Consider the following 21178-nt stretch of genomic DNA (forward strand, 5'->3'; position numbering starts at 1 on the left):
TTATTCCTTTCTTTAAAAAAAGTGTGATTAACAAGGTGATAAACTGAAGCAGTAACAGCTTCTATACAGAAACATGTTTTAAAATATTAGTTGTTGGCACCAGGCATCAAACAATGTTGGCAAGCTCTGAAAGCAAAAAAAGAAATTACTTTTAACAAAAGCAACAATTTTTATTATCTTGCTTTATATTTAAATGGATTAGAACTATAAAGATTCTTAACTTTGAAAGCAGAAATATAAGTTGGATAGTAGTTGCAGATCTTTAATACCATTTTCAATTTCATTTATGAGCTGCTACATTATAAATAAGATGCTCTAAAATAATAATCGCTTTTGTTGTTGTTGTTATAGAACAATGAAAATTCCTGTTAGGAACACAAGTTGCTGTTTATATTTGCTTGTTCTCTTAAATAGTATGAGAAGAAGTAAGGTGGAGCTGTTGGGAAAGCCCATCGTGGACCTTTGGAGATTATCTTCTTGGTTCAGTCATCTCCACCACAGATTTTTAAGAGTGTGATTTCATAGTCTCCAGAAGTATCCGACTGCAAAGAACAAAATCAATGAAGAACAAATACAGTATAAATAATGGGAGACCATAAATGAATCAAATCCTATAGCACTAGGGAATTCACCTGGGTGTGAGACTCATGAGCTATACCATTTAGTAAAACATACCTGTAATTGCATCATTCATTCATACCTGAGTGTAATTACGTTCTGACCAGCATCTTCTTCACAGTAAGTAATATTTAGATTCTTCCTGATATACTGCAGTTAAATTTCAATTTGGGTTTAATAAAATAAGATTGCATCATAATATTGATTTCTATAAAAACTTCAAATTTTAGTTTTAATAATATTTATCGAACACTTGCTATTCAAAAGGCTTAATGTGTATTAACTACTTTAACCCTTTTAAAAGCTCTCTGCAATAGGTACTATATGTATCCCCCATTTAACAGAGAAGTAAAATGAGAAAAACAGGTTAGGAAACTTGCCCCAAATCTTATCAAGAATAAGTTACAAAAGCAGGATTTGAATCCCTGTATCCTGGCTCCTTAATACCCTGCTACACTGCCTAACTTAGGAAAGTGAAATGAACCACATTTTTAAAGAATATGTTTATCAGGTCCTTTTCCCAAGGCCAACCAAAAATAGACTGTTGTCCAGAAAAGATACTACGTGAGGTTGAGGCTTAAAGGGCAAAGATACCAAGTTTGTAACGCAAAAGACTTCACAGGAGGTAAAACTTGGCTTTCAACCTGGATTGTGTAAGATGCTCACATTATTTTTATTTTATTTGAGGTAACCCAGCCAGTGAGCTCTTCTTATCCCTTAAGTTTCACATTTGAAATGGCTGTCACTGGGGTGAATATTAGAGTAAGTGGTAATATAAAGGAAGTCTCAGAGAAGGCTCATTTAGTGAAGAAGTTAAGCATTACTTTCGTAGTAAGACACAATAGGCATTTATATATATTGTTCTGTTTTCTTATTTCTTGTTCATTTATCTGTTTCACAAAATATATGACAATATTCTTCATTTTTATATAGATTTTAGTTCTTATGCTATTGGTTTTCCTGTCTTGCTCTGCAATAGCAGAGCTGACAAGTCAACAATGCTCCAGCTTTGTATTAAAAGAGCTCCTTCTAGACATCTCTGATCAGAGTTGTAAACAATTAGGCGTTCTACCAGTTAGTCAAGAAAATACATCCAGGTAGCTCAAAGTATATTTACACCACTAATGGCTAACTTGACCTCTCCACATGTCTTACATGGCTCAAAGACATCTCAAACTCAATACATGTAAAACCAAACTCATAAACCTCCCCCCACTCCCCAAAAAGAAAAGGAAACAAACAAACAAACAAACAAACAAACAACCTAAAACCTGATCCTCTTGCAAGGAATGGCGCCACTGTCTGTTTTCCAAGTTAGGAACTTGAGTGTCATCCTTGCTATCTTCCTTTCCTCACACCAAGATATTATACCAAGTCCCTTAAGTTTCAACTCCTAAATATCTTTTGAGCCCTTCTTATTCTCCAGAATAAGAAGATCTTACAGGGATCTTTTCATGATCCTCATACTAACTCTTCAAGAGCTCATGCCCAGAACTCTTCAATGGCTTCCCCTTACTCTTAAGCTAAAGCCAAAATTCCTTAAACATTGCCAAAAAGGTCCTGCATGATCTGGCCCCCACATCCTCATTTTTCATTATGCTTCCTCCACCATGAGGCCTTTCCATTTGTCATTTCTTTTATTAGAATGGTCTACTGGCTCCCTTACCTCCATACATTTTGCCTTATTAATATCTACTTATTTTCCAGATCTGAATCATGACTTTCTCATAGAAGACTTTCCTCTAAGTCAAGTCCTACTATTATAGGATCTTTTAGCACAATGTCACTTTCCTTTACATTTAACATAGTTTTAATTCCATAAGGGCAGAAAATGTCTTCCCCCACCCCACCCCCTTTGCTTATAATTATAACCCTGAGCCTAGCACATAATATGCATTTGATAAATATTTTTAATTGAATGAATGAATTCGCTGATCTCAAAGCTCTCTTTCAACTGAACTCATCTTGCTACTTGGATTTTATTTCTCAATATTCCCCAAGGTAGACCCTCTAATCAAACAAATGCCTTATTACTTCTTTCCCTCTTGCTTCTTCCCATATCTGTTTCTAGAGCATTTACTTTTAAGACCCTATTGATCTGGGGTCTTAAAGGTAAATGCTCCAGCAGAGCACCTGGCCCATAGGAGACACTCAACACATGCTTGTTGACCTGAAAGGCAGGCTCAAGACCCATTTCTCTAACCCCAAACTTCTTTTCTTCTCAATTCCGATAGTACTAGCTCTATATTCAACAATCTAGTATTTAATTGTCTGTTGTTTCAATTATTATCTTCTAATTGTTTCTTTATACCTACCTCAAGTCTCCACATAGATTATGAGTTGATTGTGAGTGGCTACTATATTTTCCCATAAAAAGCTTGGAATTGTGCTATTTATTAAATAAATACAGAATTTGTCGATGAAGGAAAACTACCAAAAAACATAATCTCATCTAAATTTTCCATAATATCTTCTTATAAAGTAGTAAGAGGTACACATTGGTTTTTCACCTCTGTTCTTCCTTGCCTTCTCCTTCCCACCAGTTACCCCCTGAGAAAGGTGTTAATGGACAAAGAAATGTCTAAACAATAGGTGGAAGGAAGAAAACAGGCAGGATGACAGGCTGAGATGATATGCAAAATGGAACTCTATCCCATGAATTTCAAAAACAACCATCTAAAAAGATCCTGTTCATCAATAGCAAAAATGTAATGAGATTACTTAATAATATATGTTAGGTGGTAGAAATAAAGAAATCTTGTACTATTTCAAACTGCAAACTGAAGTTTTCAGTGATGGATTTTTCTTTTCTATCAAACTACAAATAGTTTAAATGTTTTCTAATACAATAAGCCTCAATTACCCAGACCACTGGGGAACGGAGAGCCACTGGTTAATGTAATTTTCTGGTTTGCTGAGGGTGAACTGAAAGCCCTCTTTATGTCTCAACCTTGTTACTGACAATCTTTAGAAAATGCGTGAGTCTATTTTTCTGCCTTAGTAGCTACAACATGGTTAATGTTATTGAATCTTCCTCTGATGATTGAAACTATTGTGATGTGTCAGGACTGATTCAAATAGAATTGAGTGTGAGCAGTTGATGCAATTTGTGCTAAGTCCCAGGCACAGTCTGAGAACTGCCTTTTTGAGTAAGTTCCTGATTTCAACTTATGCATGCATCTCAGCATCTCTTTCTGTAAAACTTTAGTGCAAAAACAAAAACTCTGATTAAAAAGAGAGATTTTAGTGAATGAATCTAGTTGACTGATTGATGTTCATTCATTCATTCATTCAAAGGCCATTTGTAAAGTCAGAGGCAGAAACCTTCCCAAGATAGCTGCAGAAAGACCCAGGCTAATATTTGTGCCTGTTCAAGGGTGGCTATTGTGGGTAGGGCCATAGCGAAGGTTGGACCAAAGACTCCAGCTGCTGGCAGGGACACTGGAATGTGGTCTAAGCCAGGTGTCCCCAGGGGACATTGCTGGGTGTAAGCTCCCCCACAGAGGTAGGGCTCCAGCCTTGTAGGGGCTTGAGAGAGGGTGCTGCTACCCAGGATCAGGATGTGCATGGTGCATAATGATCCACAGCTTAGGGGGTCTAATCAGCATGGACTCCATTACCAGTTTTAGACCCTCAGCGCTCAGAGCAAACACTCTGCTTGGCTGCTGCTTCCCTCTTCATCCTGGATCACCTTCTAGGCCCCAAGTCTCAGCTTAGACCTTGGAGAGTTCACCTGGGTCCAATACTCTCTAGTGCTGATTTCCTCGAGACATTCAGGGGTAGATGGAGTAGCAAAGAGATGGAGAGGTCTGCATAGCCTGCAAGTCCTCTGTGAAGGCAGCCCTGACTCTATCTTTTCCCCTGGTCAGTGTGGCCTTGGAGGCGAGGATGGTGGATTGCTCCACTCACCAACCCCAGCTTCCACTTTGTTCCAGGGAACCAGCTTGGACTAACACTCTCTATCACTCATTTACTAGAGACTTTCATATGTGGTCTGGAGCATCAAGGTAGAAAAGTAAATCAATGGAAGGCTGCTGAGCAGGTGTGGGGCTAGCCCCTTAGTTCTCCACTAACTAGTTGCCATCTTCCTGTTGGGACTATGACTTTTGAACCATGAGCTTAAGGTACAGAAGCCTCTTGTACAATTTTTGTCAGCCTTACTGCTCTATTAATTCAAATAATTTGTAATTTATTTGAAGTTTCTATGTATAATATATCAACTGAGATCTGAAAACAATGAAAATGGGTTTCATGCTTTAAAAGAGAAAGGAAGGAGCCCATTTTAGGAAGATTCTCATCCAGAATGAAAGAAACAGAAGGGACCAGATTTTTTAAAAACTAAAATACTGTAAAAGATTGATAAATTTAATTAAATAAGATGTGCAACCTCTGCTTGGAAAAAAATACTTTTGGCCAAGTCAAAGGACAAAGAACGGACTGGGAAAATCTGACCAGACAAAAGGCTAATCTACCTTATGTGAAAAAGGTCTTAGAAACTGACCAAAAAGAACAAAAACCCAAAAGAATGTGGACAAAGAATGTAAACAGACAGATCACAGAAAGAGAAATACAAATGTTATTTCAAACATGAAAATATATTCAGCCTCACTTATACTAAGAAAAATGTATATTACAACTACACTGAGATACAATTCCTCACCTATCAGATTATGAAAACCCAAAAGTTTACCTATAGTCCCAGCTACTTGGAGGCTAAGGCAAGAGGACTGCTTGAGCCCAGGAGTTCTAGGCTACAATGTATTATGATCGCACCTGTGAACAGCCACTGCACTTCAGCCTGGGCAACATAGCAAGACCCCATCTCTAAAAAATGTTTTAAAAATCTAAAAGTTTGAAAATACCCTCTGTGCCAAAGCTGGGGAGAAAGAAGTTCTCATACATTCCTCATGGAATTGCAAAATGGAATTCAATTAGTAATATTTGTCAAAATTTAAAATGCATTTATATCTGTCTCAGCAATCCTACTTCTGAGAATTCATCCCAAAGATACACTCGTACCTGATGAAGTTGTGTATGCATTATACAACATTGTTTGTAATAGCAATAAACTGGAAGCCTCTGTTTGTTGTGGTGGGTACAAATATACAAACAATGGAATGATATACAGCTGTTAAATAAAATGAGAAAGTTTCCTATATACTGAAATGAAAAGCACTCTAAGCTGCAGAACCATGCTGTCTCATGTAAAACAGAGAGGAAATTTAAAATACGTATTTTTCTTTTCTTACATTGTCATAAAGACTGAAGTAAATAAAAACAGTACAATATAAAAACAGGTAAACAACTTGCATATGTAATTCACAAAAGAAGAAAAATTAGTGGCTAGTACACCTAAAAAAATATTGAGTGTCTATTATATGCCTGGGATTTTAGAGCTGAAAATAAGGGATATTTTGCTGCTACTATTTTAAGCTCAGACAACACATTTATGCATTGACAAGGAGAGAGAAATCTAAGTCATATATCTTTATATTTTAAGGCACATAAGAGCAAGGAGTTGGGTAGAGAAGGGCAAAATATGTTTTGCTATTTTTAAAAGTAGACTTACTTTAATTGCTGAATATAGGGAATAGCCATAATGCTTCTTGAACTCTGTTCGAATGTCCAAAAGGTCAATTTCTGATCTGGACACCATTATTCGGTTCAGAGTAAACTCATCAGTTCCAATACCCTGTTAAGGAATGCAGGTGTTCACAATACAAATGTCATTGGTCACAAAGCAACATAGAGATTATATTTATAAGAATCAGATAATGGTGTGCAAAATATTCAACTATAGTGATTCTTTTTCATTTATTATCAAACTCATCATTCATTATTCAAGAAATATTTGTTGAGCACCTACTCTGTGCCAGCATCATGCTAAATGTTGCAAAGCAGAGATGAGATACCCATGTTAAGCTTCCAATTTTGTAAAGAATACAGGCAAGAAAGTAAGCCATTGCAAAACAGTCTGACATGTTGAAAATATTGGGTACCATGGGAGCATACTTCAGGGGGGCCTAAGAAAGATTAGGGATTAGGAAAAGTCTGAGAAAGTGACATTTAAGCAAGGACTAAATAGTCAACAAGGGGAAGGAGTAGGTTCATGTAGGGAGGAGAGAAACTTCCTATAGAGGAAATAGCAGGCGTGAAGGTTTAGGGCAAGAAAGAATGCCACGTTCAGGGATACGTAAGTTAACAAAGAGGGATAAAAAGAAATGTGTCTGGAAAGGCCAGACCTTGTTAACCATGAAATGAAATTCTGACTTTATCCTAAGTGTGGAGAGCTCTTGTAATATTTTAAACATGAGAATGTTGAGATCAGATCACATTCGTGGTTTCAGAAAATCACTTTGACTGCAGCATGAGAAACAGATTGCAAGGTAGGAGTAGAAGGAAGATAAGGGAGTTAAGACTAGAGGCTTTGAGACTCATCTTGAGGAGACTGAGTAATTAAGTAAAGAGATGATGATGGCCATCCCTAGAATAAAGGCAGTAGGGATGGAGAAAATGGGAAGATTTGAGAGTTGCTTATGTAAATGGATTGACAAAACATAATGATGTATTGCTACAGGATAATGAAAAAGAGAGATAGTGTAAAATTTCTAGCTGAGCAGTTAGGTGGATTTTGACCTAATGATGGCCAACATACTAAATGATATTTCATTCATCTATGTAATTCATCCAGCAAATGCTTATGAGCATTGACTATAGCCAGGCATTATTCCATGTGCTGTGCATATGGCGGTGAACAGAACAGATTATATCTCTGTCTGCATGGAGCTTATGTTCTAGTAGATGGAGACAGACAGCAAAGCAAATTAACTATTGCTTAAGTAAATAGTGATCAGAAATATGAAGAAAAGAAAGCTGGAAATGGCATGGAGAGTGACTGAAAGGGAACCAATTGGCCTGGTACAGTTAGGGGAGACCTCTCTCAGGAGGAGAGCTGAAACCTGAAAGATGAGAAGGAGTCAGCTAGGTAAAGATCTAGAGAATGAGCATTCCAGAGAAGGAATGGATGCAAAGACTGTGATGTGAGAATAGACTTGCCACAGTTGAGGAATGGAAAGAAGCCTGGGGTGGCTGAAGCATAGTCAAGAAGGCTGGGGAGGAATGGTACGACTTCAGAGAGTTGGGCAAATTCCTGTTGGGGCCATTCTCTGGGATGACTGAACAGGGGAAGGGGAGCAGATTTGGGGCTGGGCGAGATGAAGGAAAGGATGTGTTCACTTAGGATATGACTTTGAAGGTACATGTGGGACTACAGAAAATGGCTGGTAAAGAGATCGAGGTAAGCATCTTCTGTGCACAAGGCCCTGGCCTAGGGTCTGAGGATAAACAAGAGTCTGTACTCATGGAGCGCACCATCTGGCAGTAAAGACAGACAAGCAAACACAGGGTTACAGCATCATCAAAGGCTGCCAACTCAGCTTGGTTTATTTTAAGCAAGGCAGTTTGAGAGGCCACAGGATCTACTGGGTCTCAAGCTTGAGGTTTGGCATTCTAAAACAAGTTTTACTGCCTGCACTTACTGTGAAGCAGTGAAAATAATGTGGTCAATACTTCTCTGTACCTATCTCTATATGGGTTAGAATACTATTAACCTATGAGACAAATCAGTAGACAAATTAGCTACTGTAGAAAACTAATCTAAGTGGAAAAGAAATATGACATTCTATCAATATTAAGCCATATTTTTACCTTCTCATTTTCTTTTTTTTTTTTTTTTTGAGACAGAGTCTCACTCTGTCGCCCAGACTGGAGTGCAGTGGCGCAATCTAGGCTCACTGCAACCTCTGCCTCCTGGGTTCAAGTAATTCTCTGCCTCAGCCTCCCGAGTAGCTGGGATTACAGTGCATCTGCCACCACGCCCAGCTAATTTTTGTATTTGTAGTAGAGACAGGGTTTCACCGTGTTGGCCAGGCTGGTCTTGAACTCCTGACCTTGCGATCCACCCGCCTGGGCCTCCTAAAATGCTGGGATTACAGGCATGAGCCACCGCGCCTGGCCTGCCTTCTCATTTTCTATTTAAAATAGAGGATGAACTTTTAAAATGTAATATTATACATGAATTTTCATCTTTCATACAAGTGGAATATTAGCATCTACTTAAACTCATCATATTAGAGAAAATGAGAATGTTTTAGTTAAATAGAAATCAAATTATACCTACTTAGAAAACAATTATTTCATAAACCCAGGTCTGTTTATTTTGAAGAGAAAATCAGGTGTCTGTGTAAAGAGTGTATTGTATCATACCTTGATTTGCTGTAATATAATTTATCTTAAAATGTTTAAATTACATTAAAATAACTAATTTTTAAATATTTGTTCTACTATTTGCATACTTTCCCAAGGGAATTAAGGGACACTAAGAATGCACATGAACTTTCCAGACCAACCTTCAAGGCTCGATGCAGTCTTTCGGCTAAAAAGGCCGGCGTGTTCCTCACACAATTAACTGTAACAAAAAGCAAATAATGTTCAGCTTCACGGAATTGAAATTGGGTTAATCTATAGTAAGTAATATGTTTTTTAAAAAGATTCTTTGGACTGTCATACCACTCTACCCCCTCCCCACAACTGGCTTTTACTTGGAATGAAAGAAAGGCTGCTTACCCTGATTTTCATAGCCTTTTAATATCATATTTGCACAGAACTTTAGCACAGTAATTATCTCCAGCCATGGGGAAAATAAAATTACCTGCCAAAGAAACTCCCACAGCGACTGACTCATCTCTGGATCCCAGACACACTGAACACCTACGCTTTCACTGATAACTCCCTAGGGTGCGACACTGCTCAGCTACTAACATCTCGGGCTACTGATGAACAACTTGGGCCTGACAACTGCAGCGATGTTGCTCCAAATAACTCATTAGGCACGAAGGGGCACTGGAGTTCCATTTAAAAGCAATTTTTCCCATGGAAAGAATTTTCTTTTAAATGACTGGATTAGAATTTATAGGCTGGTTAGAGTGACTCCATTAGAACAAGTACCTGTCATCTAAATTCAGTTGCCTTAAAAAAAAAAATACAATCCTTCAATTCTTTATTTTGAAATAACAAGTAAAGCAGAAATAAAACAAGAAAAGGAAACTGACAAAAATGCAAGAGTAAATTATCTTTTAAATAAAAAGAAAATAGGAATAGAAAAGCCTGTAGGGAAGAAACCTATTTACAGCAACACAATTATTTTTATTATCTTAAATCTGATCTCTAGGTAGGAATCCAACCAAAAGTGAATGGATTTTATAATGAATTTTGGAGCTCAGAACAAGAATAAGTGACTTTCTCATCGTGGCTTATAGACTCTCTTATGGAAAGCTAAAAGACTTTTGGCTTAGTGAGTGATTTAAGGGAAATAGAAGGAGAAATGTATTAGAAACCCAAACACAGCATTTAGAATAAAACTGTTACATGAAGTTCTCTGACAAGAAACTAACCATTTAAACTAGTAAAACTCACATTAAGTAAGGCATAATAGCCTGATAAAAAATAATGATGCCCACTTTCATCCTATTAAGCTTTCCAGTCACCTCCCTGCCAACTAGATTTATACAATCCCTTCTTTTCATGATCCTTTCTTCCCTTTAGCTTGCCTTCTGCTTTATGTTCTTACCTACTAGATTTGTTCTTCATATCTGAAAGTTTTGGAAGGTGGCAGTATGTTTCATTGGGAAGGAGGCTTTATCACCCAGCACCATAGGCAGGGAAGCTTGGGAGTCCGTTAGAGTTAATTACCATGACCAAGAATTCATAATTGCCCATTCCCTACCCTCTTCATTGTCTTGACCACACTTTCATCAGGCCTCTCTCCTCCCACAGGTTCCTGAACTCTGGCTTGTCCCCAGTCCTGAGCAAGCCCTAAAATGCAGAACATGCCTCTGTTGCAGCTTATCTTGAGAGTCCAGCTGTCCACTGCCAGACGTGTTTCCTGTCAATCCCCAGTGATCATGCCCTTGTGCTTGCCCAACATTAAAAGTTTCTGCTAAGACTTTTCTGTTGGATTTTGAAACTTTTGCACATTTTCCCCCATCTTTTAGAGATGGGATCTCACTTTTGTCACTCAGGCTCTGGTGTAGTGGCACCAACATAGCTCACTGGAGCCTCGACCTCCTGGGTTCAAGCACTCCTCCCACCTTAGCCCCTTGAGTAGCTGGGACTACAGGCGTCCACCAACCTACCCAGCTAATTTTTTATTTTTTTGTAGAATCTTTAATATAAAGATTAACAATATAAAATGGAAAAAAAATTAACCAGTTCTATCATTGCCATTGGAACAGTCTCAGAATGCTGCTCTCACTATGTTGCCCTGGCTGGTCTTGAACTCCTGGCCTTAAGGGATCCTCCTGCCTCAGCCTCTCAAAGTGATGGGATTATGTGTGTGAGCCACCACACCCAGCCCAGTCTTGCAGGTTTCTGAAATCAACATGTTCTCTCTATTGAAATAGTTCTGCTGAATAAAGCCTCTCCTTACTTAAGTCTGGATTTGTTCTTATTTGGCAAGTAGTATGCTCCTATTACAAGATTCTAAGATGACCCAGCTCAGATCATTTTTCATGTCAAAAACTATGTGTTGACCATTGTATTGGATTCCTTGTGTATGAAATATGCAGAGTAGGCAAATCTATAGAGACAGAAAGTAGATTAATGACTATAGGAGCCAGGGGGTGGGGAGGATTGGAAAGTGACTGTCAATAGTTACAGGGTTTCTTATGCGGCTGATTAAAATGTCCTAAACTTAGATTGTGGTGATGGTTGCAAAACCTTGTGACTATATTAAAAAGCATTGAATTGCACACTTTGAATGGGTGAATTTTATGGTATGTAAGTTATATCTCAATAAAAAATTTTATAAACTGGTTTATTCCAATGGTAGACTGAAACAGAAAATGGAAGTGTGACATACTTTGAACTTCAATTGAATTATAAGGTCTTTTTTTACATGATAAAACAATGTGCATTATAGCCCAAATGTAATACATAATTCAATGATATATTTCCAAGAATGCTCCTTAGCTCAATGAATGAGAGTTTGTACATCTCAATAAAGTTTTTCAAACATTACAGCTTAGCAAGAACACCAAATGAAAAACAGCAAGCAGAATTAATATAAAGATTAACAATATAGGCCAGGGGTGGTGGCTCAAGCCTGTAATCCCAGCACTTTGGGAGGCAGAGGTGGGCGGATCACTTGAGGTCAGGAATTTGAGACCACCCCGGCCAACATGGTGAAACCCCGTCTCTACTAAAAATACAAACGTTAGCCAGGCGTGGTGGCGTGTGCCTGTAATCCCAGCTACTTAGGAGGCTGAGGCACAAGAATTGCTTGAACCCGGAAGGTGGAGGTTGCAGTGACCTGAGATTGCGCCACTGCACTCCAGCTTGGGCAACCGAGTGAGACTCCATCACAAAGAAAAAAAAAGAAAAAAAGATTAACAATATAAAATGGAAAAAAAAATTAACCAGTTGTATCATTACCACTGGAACAGTCTGAGAACTAATTATGAAGACTGATCTCAATTCTACTTTTTTAATTGAAGAAGAAAGTTTTCCCTTTCTTAGCCTCCTCGGCCTATCTTTTAGCAATTCAGAGTCAACAATGAGCTGAGATTGTGCCACTGCACTCTAGTCTGGGTGACAGAGTGAGACTCCATCTCAATAGAAAAAAAAAAAAGAAAGAAAGAAAAGAAAAGCCACTGATATCTTTCATAAATAACCAAATATGGTGGATTACCAAACTGGCTTAGGTCTTAGTTGCATGTGTGTGTGTGTGTGTGTGATTTTTTTTAATTAAAGAGACAAGATCTTGCTATGTTGCCCAAACTGGCCTTGAACTCCTGGGCTCCAACAATCCTTCCACCTCAGCCTCCCAAGTAGGTAAGACTACATGTGCATGCCACTGTGCCTTGCCTACGTCTCAGTTTTCAACAAAGCTCAATAAAAATGCCAGTAGAAATAAAATATTTCAGCTCTCAAGAAGTCTACAAGCTAAACATGGTCACAAGACAAATACAAATTTAAAAAGCAAGGTAAGATTTAAAAAGATGGCTGGATGTGGTAGCTCACACCTGTAATCCCAACACTTTGGGAGGCTGAGGTAGATGGATTGCTTGAGCTCAGGAGTTCACGACCAGCCTGGGCAACATGGTGAAACCCCATCTCTACAAAAAATACAAAATTAGCTGGGCCAGGTGGTATACATGCTTGTAGTCTCAGCTACTTGGGAGGCTGAGGTGGGAGGACTGCTTGAGCCCAGGAGGTTGAGGCTGCAGTGAGCTGAGATCACACCACTGCACTCCAGCCTGGGTGACAGAGTGAGATCCTGTTTCAAAAAGGAAAAAGAAAAAAGACTTAAAAAAAATAACTTCTTCAAGCATTCATTTAACAATATTTGTTGAGCGTACTGTGTGTATCCTGGACCATGTTGGGGGCTGTAGGGAGCAAAAAAAATGGATCAGTCAGGATTCTTGCCCAAAAGGAGCAGGCCTTGGCACTGAGTTAAAACAAGTGCAAAGTAACTTAGTTTACCAGCACTCGAAGTCTTACCTATGGCCAACAGTAAGTCTTCAAAATGCCCAGATAATTCTCCTTTTATGCTGTCCACAATGTCCTTTTGGCTGATATTTCTGTATTCATCAAATGCTAAAAAGAAGCACCACAAAATTATTTAAAGCAACGCAGTTGAGCACATTTGAATATATTCTAGTTTTTTATTTGATATGCAGAAGATCAAGTAGCAAGCTAAAAAACTCCCTCTTTAAACCATGAAAATCTGGGCACAGAAGTTTTTGTTTTTCTTTTGTTCCTTTTTAAGGAAATCATCTACAATAAAACCCAAACTCCCTAGATAATTTTCTTCAATGATCTCTCTTTCTCTTTCCCCTTCTCTCAAGCAGTAAGCATTTTAAATAGCCTAAATAGTTAAATAATAAATAATTTATCCAGTAAGTTGGGCTATTTTAAATTTTATTTATAGCAGCACCTGGGAAATGATACTATAATCACTAGTCAAATATGTTTTCTCTGGTAAAGAAATCTTAATTCTGAAGACTTCCTTGTGCTGAATCATTTCCTAAGGTGGCATGGCCTACTTCACACCTCCCAGAAGGCATTTGAATTTCTTGATCAGTATTTGCCCCAAGCAAAACCTGTACATATGTCACCAAGTATACAGGCATATTTTGTAAGCCAAGTATATTTTTCCCCAATACCTTTTTAAAAAAAGAAATTTTGGAGAGAGACCTAGGGTTATCTGGTTTTTGTTTTTCAAACAAAGACATGAATAAAGCAACTATCACATACTGTTGTCATTATTTTATAAAATAAATGTGATTTTAATGCAAAAGTTAAGAAAGAACAATTTCAGAATTTCAAAGTCACAGTAATATCCTTATGTTTACTCATTGTTCCGTCAACTCAGCATAAGCTTGGTCTTGCTGTGTGGTTGTTCTGTAAACTAGCATCTGGAAGCCACAGTCAGAAGATGTTCACAGTAAATGGAGGTTTAGTTTTCTAGGTGTTGTTGCTTCCAGAACAGTTCTAGGAGATGCCATGAGCGAGAGGGCGGGTGCCCACAATTCCATGTAATAGCTGGTCTGATGATAAGAGTTGATCCATTCTACCACTTACCTTCATATCAGAAATAGCTAAAGGTTAATCAGTATTGATGTGTCAATAGAGACTCACCTGCAGTGTCTGGCTTTTCTGGAAGTGGCTAACTAGGGAGAACTGTTAGGTGGAGTGGAAGCAGTTGGGCTTCTCCATTCCACAGGAAGAAGCCCTTCTACTCTCACCCTAGAGGGTGGCCTCTTTTCTTCTTCCTGCCACCTCCCTCCCCCATCTATCACCTGGTACTCACTAGGTAATCTACTCAGCCTCTATGGAAAAACAAAAGTGTAGTGTCAGTACTTCCTTGAGTTACAATACAGCTTTCCCATTTTGTTTCCTGAAGTGTGTGAATAAATAGGAACAGACTTTGCAATTTTAAACTTCGTTTTTCTAGATCTTTGTATACTAAATGCAAAAACATTTGTAAAAACAACATACAACACAAAGGATTGTAATGTGAGTTTGTACTTAGTTTTAGTTGAGGAAAGCTCCTTAAACACAGGATCTCAGTGAATTTGTCTTCATCCGTGCCCCATCTGTTCTCACCAGCTTTATAGAGAATCTATTCACAAGAGAATGATATTAGAGACACAATTATTTTCTTTTTGAGAGGTGACATGAGAAGAATCGGAGTTGTATTTCAGAGGTCAGTGCCATCATCTATTATCTAAATCTCTCACTTTCAGGAGACTAGAAATCAAAAATGGGGCTGGCAGGAGCCAAGGAGAATGATAACTACCACTGGGGCAGGCAAAAAGTTAGGGTTCAGATCCCCAAGCTTCAGGCTTCTCTTTCAAACAGGAAAAAAAAAAGAAAAAAGAAAAAGAAAAGCCCCTGTTGCTGCTATTTTTCTCCCTTTTCACATAAATGCAAAGGCAGCCACATAGGAGAATAGGTAAAGGAAATGTTTTCCCGCTTTGTTACTGACCTGGGCATCTTTTTTGGCCAGATGCTCATCCACTTTCAGACTTTCATCTCTTCTGCCCTAAACAGGAGGACGAAAACAAGGGCCATCCTTTAAAGATAGAAGATTCTAACACATAGTACTTCAACCAGCAGGGGATCTTAGTGGTTTTTCTTTAAGGCAGGACAGGTTGCACAGAAAAATCATGTACTCAGGGCTCCAGTTCTGGTTCTGCCGTTGACTAGTCATGAAATTTTTAGCAAATCACACAATTTTGGGGGCCTCAGTTCCCTCCTCCGAAAATTCATATATATATATATATATATATATATTTAGAGACAGGGTCTCACTCTCTGTTGGCCAGGCCAGAGTGTAGTGCTGCAGTCATAGCTCACTATAACCTTGAACTCCAAGGCTCAAGCTATCTTCCTGCTTCAGCATCCTGAATAGCTAATATGACTACAGGTGCACACCACCACACACAGCTAATTTAAAATTTTTTTTTAGAGATGGGATCTCGCTATGTTGCCCAGGCTGGTCTCAAACTCCTGGCCTCAAGCTGTCCTCCCACCTCAGCCTCCTGAATCTCTGGGAATACAAGTGTGGGCCACTGTGCCCAACCCAACACAGAGGTCTTATGTGGAAGAAAAGACAAGGTACAAACTGGGAGAACATATTTGTAACATGTATCTGATAAAGAACTTGTATCCAAAATACATAAAGAACTCTTAAAACTCAATATGAAAATAACAACCCAATTTAAAAATGGTTGAAAGATCTCAACAGACATCTCACCAAAGAAGACGCACAGATGGCACATGAAAAGATTCTCAACATTATATGTCATTAGATAATTACAAATTAAAACAATAAGATGCCACTACACAACCTATTAGAAGGGCTCAAATCCAAAACACTGACAACACCAAATACTGGTGAGAATGTGGAGCAACAGGAACTCTCATTCACTGCTGATATGAAAGCAAAATGGTACAGTCACTTTGGAAGACAGTTCTGCAGTTTTTTAATAAAGCTAAATATCTCTTACTATATAATCAAGCAATTGCACCCCTCGCTATTTAACTAAAGGAGTTGAAAACATGTCCATACAAAAATCTGCACATGAATGTTTACAGAAGTTTTATTTATAATTGCCAAAACTTGGAAGCAAAGAAGATGCCTTTCAGCAGGTAAAATAAATATTCTATACAATGGAATACTACTCAGTACTAAAAAGAAATGAGCTATCAAGCCATGAAAAGACATAGAGGAACCTTAAAGGCATATAGCTAAATGAAAGAAGCCAGCCTGAAATGGCTACGTACTGTATGATTCCAACTATAGGACATTCTAGAGATGGCAAAACTATAGAGACAGTAAGAAGATCAGTAGTTGGTGGGGAGGAAGGTATGAACTGGCAGAGCACAGAGGATTTTTAGGACAGTGAAACTACTCTATCATACTATAATGATAGACATATGACATTATACATTTATTAAAATCCATAGAACTATATCACAGAAAGAGTGAACCCTAATGTAAACTATAAACTTCAGTTAATAATAATGTATCAATATTCATTCACCAATTGTAATAAATACACATACTAATTAATGCAAGAGTGAGACCTTCTCTCTCTCTAAAAAAAAAAAAAAAAAATTAGCCGAGTGTGGTGGTGTACACCTGTGGTCCCAGTTACTCAGGAGGCTGAAGTGGGAGGTCTGCTTGGGCCCAGGAGGTCGAGACTACAGTGAGCTAAGATCACACCATAGTTCTCAAGCCTGGGCAACAGAGCCAGATCCTGTCTCAAAATAATAATAATAATAATAATAATAGAAAGGAGAGAGTAGAAGAGGGTCATATGGGAGCTCTCTGTACTTTCTGCTCAATTTTTCCATAAATCTGAAGCTGGTCTAAAAAGTAAAGTTTATTAAAAAAAAAAAAAACAAACTCAAAGGCGGGGCACAGTGGCTCACACCTGTAATCCCAGCACTTTGGGAGGCTGAGGCGGGTGGATTGATTGAGGTCAGGAGTTTGAGACCATCCTGGCCAACATGGTGAAACCCTGTCTCTACTAAAATACAAAAATTAGCCGGGTGTGGTGGCGTGTGCCTGTAATCCCAGCTGCTAGGGAGGCTGAGGCAGGAGAATTGCTTGAACCTGGGAGGCAGAGGTTGCAGTGAGCCGAGATCGCGCCACAGCACTCCAGTCTGGATGACAGAGTGAGACTCTGTCTCAAAAAAGAAAAAAAAAAAAAGTCCTCAAAGATCCCCAAACCAACTGTGATATTAAAGGCTCTATGGTTTAAGTGGTGTGTGTGTGTGTGTGTGTGTGTGGTATGTGTGTTCATGTACAAATACTTAAGCACATTATGGAAAGACAGGAGACAAAACCAAAACACGGGATTGCCTGAATTATTTGGCAAATTATAGGTGAATGAAACATTTAGCTACAATAGTTTAAAATGAATTTGTTCCTATTTTTAAACATTAGGTCCTTGTATGACTGTCTGATTTTTGCCTGGTTTCTTTTCTGTGCTGCTGATACCCTGCTGCTGTTTGCTTTCTTCTTGTTCTCTTTCACTTACGCTCTGCTCCAATGATATAAATGCTGATTATCATCGGTCTTAATATAATACTAACCACTACCACCCTGTGTTGATCACTAAGTACGTCACATACTCTCTCTTTCTCTTAATCTTCATAACACCCTATGAGTACTTGTTATTGTTAGTATTTTAGTTTTACAGATATGAAAATGAATGCTTTAAGACTTAAAGAACTTGTCCAAATATACAAAGCTAGTTGGCAGCATGAGATTCCAGCCCTGTTTGATTCTAGAACCCTGTCCTAGAGCCCTACTCTATACTGCCTCCTGTGGGTGGGTGCATTCATGTCCATACACAAACAGATGTGCACTTAGGAATATATACCTCTGAGAGCGTATGTTTGCAGCAATGCTTCATAAATTTGGTGTTGTGGGTTCAACCTTCATAAGGTTTTCACATTTAAAGTAACTGAAACCATAATTTAGATAAATCGCTTCCTAATGGCATAATGCCTCACTTTGACAGGTGCTGTTTCAACCATGAGGCTGAGACAGTTGTTGGGATTTTCTCACATTTAGGTGCTATGTAAATCAGCTGAAAGAAAATTGGTGAGCTATGGTTTAAATCACGTTCTGTCTTACACACAGCTGTGAATACACCTCATCCTTGACCTTACCATCTTTATGATAAAAGTCATAAGCCTTCTAAAAAGAGAAAGCAAGGTGTGGCCTCATTAGGTCACATGATGATTAATAGTTTGGCAGCTTTTCCAAGGTGGCAAGGCTGAAACTGCAGCAATCATTTTCTTTTTTTTAATCCTGAGACTGATACTCAATTTAATTCCCATCTCTAAAGATCATTCTTCTGTATCATGCTTCCTATTTAAATTTAGAAGCTAACAAAAGAAATATTTATTCTTCGGAGTCCAGAAGAAAATAAACCTGTTCTTTAAAATGGAGACACTTATAATGGAAATAAATATTGTATGTCAGATGATGTATCAGAATGTCTTCTAATGTCAAAATTGTGAAACCTGACCAAAACACCTCCACTTACTGACTCAAATAAGTTTTCTTTGTTGTTACATCATTATGTATGCTTTTATGATCTTGGTTAAACATTATATTGCTTGGTGGCAATGAAAATGTAAAATGAACAAACCATTTCATAAGGAAAATTGTGAACTCATTGTCTCATTTTGGTTATTTTTAAACTCCCTAAAAATTGTTATTGAGCATGCAGCTTACTGGGGAGTTAAAAAATAAAAAATAAAACCTTACATCTGCCAAAGTCAACAGAGCTTTCCGGAAGTCACCAGATGTTTCGGAACTAATGTCATGTCCAAGACTCTTCTTGTATACTGAAACCAAATCAGAATGAAATTAAGCCTTGACAAACTGAAAAATACGATTATAAAACAGAGAAAAGTTTAAATGCCAACACTAGCAAAGAATGGGTATGTGATAAGATAAATCTTGCCCTTTTATTTAATTTCTTCATGCTTTTCTGTTGTGAGATGGTACATTCTTCTTGTAACTCTTACTGCACTGTGTTGTGGTAGATGCAAAAGAATAGAAAGAGTTGTCATTCTGGAGCAAATCTTGGTTTATTTCATCTGACAATGGCACTAAGGGATGCATAGCGGAAAAGCTGGGGTGGATGTGCTACTAGTTTGCCTTTCAATTTCCATTCTGGCCATCTTCCTTACTAAGAGAACCCTAACCTTAAGCAAGATATAATGTACACGGCTTAAAAACTACTTTCTCAGCTTTCCTCTTAGCTAGTACAGTTCTATAACTTAGTTATTCACAATGAAATGAAGGCAGACAAATCTCCTTAAAGGGATGGGGCCATGTTCATCTTAGTCCTTCCTCCATCCGACTGCCTTACATGTGAACTGATATCTGCATCTTGGGCAGCCATCTTGGACTATGAAGATAAGGACCACTTCTTAGTGATGGCATAAAAGTAATCAAGAAGAAGCCTGAGTTCCTAAAAGCTTTGAGTAGCTGTCATACTAGACCTAGAATTGCCAATGTCTAGACTTCTACATATGATAAAAATAAACTTCTACCTTTTGTAAGCCACTGTAATTTTTCTGTTTTATCGAATCTAACCCTAATCTTAATGAATATAATTAAACCATATTTTTTTGTATCTCCCAAAAGTAAGAAAGCTACCCAAAACATGCCATTTCCCTTTACAAATGCCAACTGTGTGTTCATATATTTTAGTACTGACTAGTTGTAGCCCCTTTTGCATGGCCTGTGATGTGCAGTGCCCATCAGTCTTAAATCTCTGTCTGCCCCATCCATGGGGTGGTGATTCTCTTGGAGCCACTATACCCCTTGTTGTAGGTGACACCATGTGGCTATCTGAACTCTGTCTGCACCATTCTCAAGAATTCTATAAATTAGCCATACTAGCCATGAGAATTCTCATCTATTTAAATCAATGAAAGACAATTATAGAAAGAGATATGAGATTATCCAATAGCAAGAACTGCGCTGAGATGGAAACTTCTTCAGCATGATTTTAGTAAGTCTCTTTTCTATGAAATCTGTAATTTTTCAAAGCAATTCATATAAGCAAAATCCACCAAAAATGTGTTATTTTTCTAAATAATAATATTTAGTAGGCATCATTAAACCTAATGGTTGTGATATTGTTACACCTATCCTTCATTCTAGTTAGATAAAAAACTTTAAATCTGAAAATATCAAGTAAAAGAATGAAGATCCCATTTGTTAGAACTTGGGGAAGTATTTTGTAATTTTGGAATTATTTAGATGAGACTTTATAAGTCATTTCACACAGCCTCTCCCTTTCCTTCAAATATTTTGTGGGATATTAGAGTAAAAAATTATTTCAACCTAAGTTGACAACTACTTTATCCATTTTGAGGCACAGTAGAGTATAAAATTAAATAGAATATTTTAATAGTACAGGTGCCTGGACTAGAACTTTGAGTCCCTGATCCCTGTTTCAGTGTTCTCTCACACACCATTGACTTTAGAATACCAAAAAAAGTTAAGAATTTAGATCTCTCTTTATTTAGACTCTATTGTGCCACTGTACTGGATAAGCTGTAGAAGACACCTGGTCCCTTTATGAGGGTCAACATGATAGTGACTTCCTGAACCCATTGTATCTTCTCTCTTAGGGAGCGAGTGACACAGAAAAGGAGACAAAGACAATAGAATAACAAAGAACAGAAAAGACTCCTGGAAATAATGAAGAAAACAGTAGCCAAGAATAACCAAAAGCTATGCACAAATATTTATAAGCCTTGGGTAGACAAACACCATGTGGTAGGGGAGGGGATGTTACTTGCTGGTGTCAAGAACATTAGAAACAAAAAGGAAGAGGAGCAGTTACTGTCATGGAAAACATTAGCACGGGGAGCAATGGATGCCTGCTGCCGAGAGAGTGACAACATAACTGGGTCCCTTGGGTAGTGCTGTGACTTGAATCTCTGTAAAGCTTGG

At 38.1% G+C, this 21178-nt stretch overlaps 1 protein-coding gene across 1 annotated transcript in view; it reads right to left on the minus strand.

Annotated features, from left to right (window-relative positions):
* Positions 1–246: 246 nt before the first annotated feature.
* ANXA3 (annexin A3) overlaps positions 247–21178 on the minus strand; it is a 58774-nt gene continuing 37842 nt past the window's right edge. The window contains exons 7-13 of the mRNA XM_003832279.5: positions 18971–19050; positions 15167–15223; positions 14707–14800; positions 13177–13272; positions 9027–9085; positions 6188–6310; positions 247–542 (exon numbers count right to left, since the gene is read on the minus strand). Coding sequence (XP_003832327.2) covers positions 483–542; positions 6188–6310; positions 9027–9085; positions 13177–13272; positions 14707–14800; positions 15167–15223; positions 18971–19050 — 569 coding nt within the window. The 3' untranslated portion in view covers positions 247–482. The remainder of the gene's footprint in view (positions 543–6187; positions 6311–9026; positions 9086–13176; positions 13273–14706; positions 14801–15166; positions 15224–18970; positions 19051–21178) is intronic.

The sequence above is a fragment of the Pan paniscus genome, chromosome 3 (assembly GCF_029289425.2).
Source record: "Pan paniscus chromosome 3, NHGRI_mPanPan1-v2.0_pri, whole genome shotgun sequence".
NCBI classification, from domain to species: domain Eukaryota; kingdom Metazoa; phylum Chordata; class Mammalia; order Primates; family Hominidae; genus Pan; species Pan paniscus.